General features: G+C 45.4%; 1 protein-coding gene across 1 annotated transcript in view; it reads right to left on the bottom strand.

The window, feature by feature from the left end:
• The window catches only part of LOC111958486 (N-acyl-aromatic-L-amino acid amidohydrolase (carboxylate-forming) B-like), a 10,025-nt gene extending 7,552 nt beyond the window's left edge, over positions 1 to 2,473 (bottom strand). Inside the window, 4 exon segments of the mRNA XM_024134830.2 lie at positions 627 to 681; positions 684 to 748; positions 751 to 859; positions 2,184 to 2,473. Of these exon segments, the coding sequence (XP_023990598.2) occupies positions 627 to 681; positions 684 to 748; positions 751 to 856 (226 nt within the window). The 5' untranslated portion in view covers positions 857 to 859; positions 2,184 to 2,473.
• Positions 2,474 to 3,328: the final 855 nt, after the last annotated feature.

The following is a 3,328-nucleotide window of genomic DNA, read 5'->3' as shown; positions in this document are numbered from 1 at the left end:
CAACAGGTTGAAACTAGGGAGGGAGAGAGAGGGGAGGACGTAGAGAGAGTGAGAGAGAAGGGAGACAGGTGCATCTCCTTGGCATGGGAGAATGCAAACGACTCATCTTTTCTGGTGAGAGACTGAGATGAGGAAGTAAATGCCACCAACTCTTTGGGATGCCATCCCTTAGCTATGTAGGGTTGAGTAAATCTGGAGTATCAATTAAGTACCAAGAATGAATATGAATTATGAATAAAGTCCCATTTATGCAAAAACTGGACTAGACTGTTCAGATAGGTGGTGGCCTTGTGGCCAGGTACATACCAGGCCAGGCTGCAAGACCAGAATGTTCCAAAACAATATCCATGCCATGACCACATTATTAATTTACGGACTCCACGCGGTGGAGGGATATATTACATTAAAGCTATAGGTGTATGCTTCCATGTCTCTACAACGCATTTGTAGTATTGGCTTCTTTACATAGTTGTAAGATCTCATTTCTGATTCATACAGTTCACACCTGAATAGTACATTTTTCGACAAGGTCCATAACTTGTACATTTGTAGATGAGGTGAACGATCCCTTTATGGATCACACTGATTGCATGTACAGTTTCATTTGTGCTTATGGCAACGTTTACCTGAGAGTATGGCGTCAGTGAAACAGCGGTTGAGGTCCGTGTCGGTGTATCTTTTTGGCACACTTGGACGGCACGCGGGTTGGATATGACCGTGGTCAAGGTCGCTGACCCGCCTTTCTCAGCTTCTGCCTCTGCAGCTCCCTCACCAGGTACACACCACACCGTCTCGTGCCATGGGTACCGCCCCAGAGGGCGACGCGGGACAGCGCTGGGAGAGAGACTGGTTCCATCTGCTGGACGGACGACGGAACGGACAGACACACAGAAAGAGAGAGAGAGAGAATGAGAGGAGAGAGAGAACAGAGAAGACAGGAAGAGAGAGAGAGAGAGAGAGAGAGAGAGAGAGAGAGACACAGACAGGACAGACAGACAGACAGACAGACAGAACGACAGACAGACAGACAAGACAGACAGACAGACAGACAGACAGAACAGACAGACAGACAAGACAGACAGACAGACAGACAGACAGACAGACAGACAGACACAGACAGACAGACAGACAACAAGAAACAGAAACAGACAGACAGACAGACAGACAGACAGACAGACAGACAGACAGACAGACAGACAGACAGAACAAACAGACAGGACATAGGAGGGGGATTAGAGGGAGGAGAACATATAGTAAAGTAATAGCCAAAGTGGTATCCAAATAATAATCTTTGAGCTCTCTATCACATCACTCATTTCCAGGGCCGCCGGCAAACACGTGGTGAGCAGGCATTTACCTCAGCACTTTTTCACCACATCTGATTAGTCCGAAAAGGTCCACCTTTTTTTCCCAATTTTCTCCTAAAATGACCTACCCAAATCTAACTGGTGTGTTTTCTGTGTCCTTTGCAGAGGTCCGACAGACAGACAGACAGACAGACAGACAGACAGACAGACAGACAGACAGACAGACAGACAGACAGACAGACAGACAGACAGACATAGGAGGGGGGATTAGAGGGAGAGAGACATATAGTAAAGTAATAGCCAAAGTGTATCCAAATAATAATCTTTGAGCTCTCTATCACATCACTCATTTCCAGGGCCGCCGGCAAACACGTGGTGAGCAGGCATTTACCTCAGCACTTTTCACCACATCTGATTTAGTCCGAAAAGGGTCCGACCCTTTTTTTCCCAATTTTCTCCTAAAATGACCTACCCAAATCTAACTGGTGTGTTTTCTGTTGTCCTTTGCAGAGGCTTGAATTGTTAACCTGTGCGTTTGTTTCATGAGTGAGTTTTCAAGACTTAGTGGGGKTTTTTTTCTTTCAAGTGTGATCCTGCGGCTACTGTTAATCAGTAAAGTATTTATGTTAATCCTTAACCACTGATCCCTCGTCTGGTCTCTACTCTGCACCTGGATCCAGCCTCACCACGTCACAATAACGTGTCCTGAACTTTAACACTCTGTCATATAAACAGACCCGCTTTGTTTGTCTTCACTGTGCCAGAAAGCAGGGGAAATCAACATTCCAAAGAAACAGGCTAGCAGGAAATGTAACAGCTGATATACCAGTATGTGTTTTCCAGCCACTCAGAAAAGTGTAAGGCTAACAGTCTTACCTTGCGGTGTAGGTGAAAGTTCCTTCCCTGGCTGGGACTGCAGTTTCCCTGGTCCTGTCTGACCAAGTTATRCTGAGCAGTCAGCAAACTTTGAACATTTTTACTAGCCCGGACATGTGTGAGACAAATTTCACAATCTGTAACCTACACCAGGACCTTTCAATGCCAGAGGCAAGAAAGACCCGACACACACACACCAGACACACCACACACACACATACAAACAAGCGCAAACCGCCAATTTTCACAGACTGAACTTTCTTTGATCTATCCCKCCCTTCTTTCCCTCGCCCTCTTTCTGGTGCCTCCTTCCCCGTTAAAGTAATTTTCAGATCAGATTTCAGTTAGCGACATTTATGATGTAGTAGGAACTCCCTCTGCTGGTCCTAAACCACTGCAGTACAAAGTGCTGAGAGATAGAGAAAGAGAGAGGTAAGACATTGGTCGTGATCTTAGCCATCATTCATAACTTTTTCATAAGTTTTTAGGTGCAAGGTTTGTGGCGGGTGGTGGAAAGGAAGGTATGGATGAGAAAGAAGGTTTGTAGGGGGTGCGGGAAAGGAAAGGATGGACGAGAAAGAGAAGGTCTGTGGGGGGGGGGGGTGCGGGAAAGGAAGGAATGGATGAGAAAGAGCAGTTTCTTGGACGACTGCGGCTAGGGAGGTAACTCCCAACAACGGTCCTAGAGCAAAATGCAAATTCAGCAATCAACATATCTTTAGCAACACAATTGGTGTCTAGTGGTGCTTGTAATTCATAGGTTGTTACTGTGTAATTACCTTTTCAGTGTCATTTTGAGTAAATACTTCGTCATGTCTGTACCGTACAATAAAGTACTACCAAAACATATACTTTCCCTGTGTCAACTAAAAACATTCTAAAGTGGGTGTGCTGTACCTCTAATGTTTTCTTCATTTTCTTCCTCATTGCCCTCCCTCTTCGCCTGTTTTGTCCTCCTTTTCCATCTTCCTTTTGTCTCCACCCCTCTCTCTCACTCTTCCTCCAAAGCTGTAATTAGCCCACTAATCCTGTTGGGTTAGTCAATCACACATAAGACTCAAACAGGACAGGAGAGATTAGGAGCTGAGGTGGCACCACATGTACCAGAGTGGTGGAGATTTCTTCTTCTTATTATTATTATTATT

This window comes from Salvelinus sp. IW2-2015, linkage group LG34 (genome assembly GCF_002910315.2).
Source record: "Salvelinus sp. IW2-2015 linkage group LG34, ASM291031v2, whole genome shotgun sequence".
NCBI classification, from domain to species: domain Eukaryota; kingdom Metazoa; phylum Chordata; class Actinopteri; order Salmoniformes; family Salmonidae; genus Salvelinus; species Salvelinus sp. IW2-2015.
Note: the sequence above shows the minus strand (reverse complement) of the source record. Positions and strands in the feature narration are given on the sequence as shown.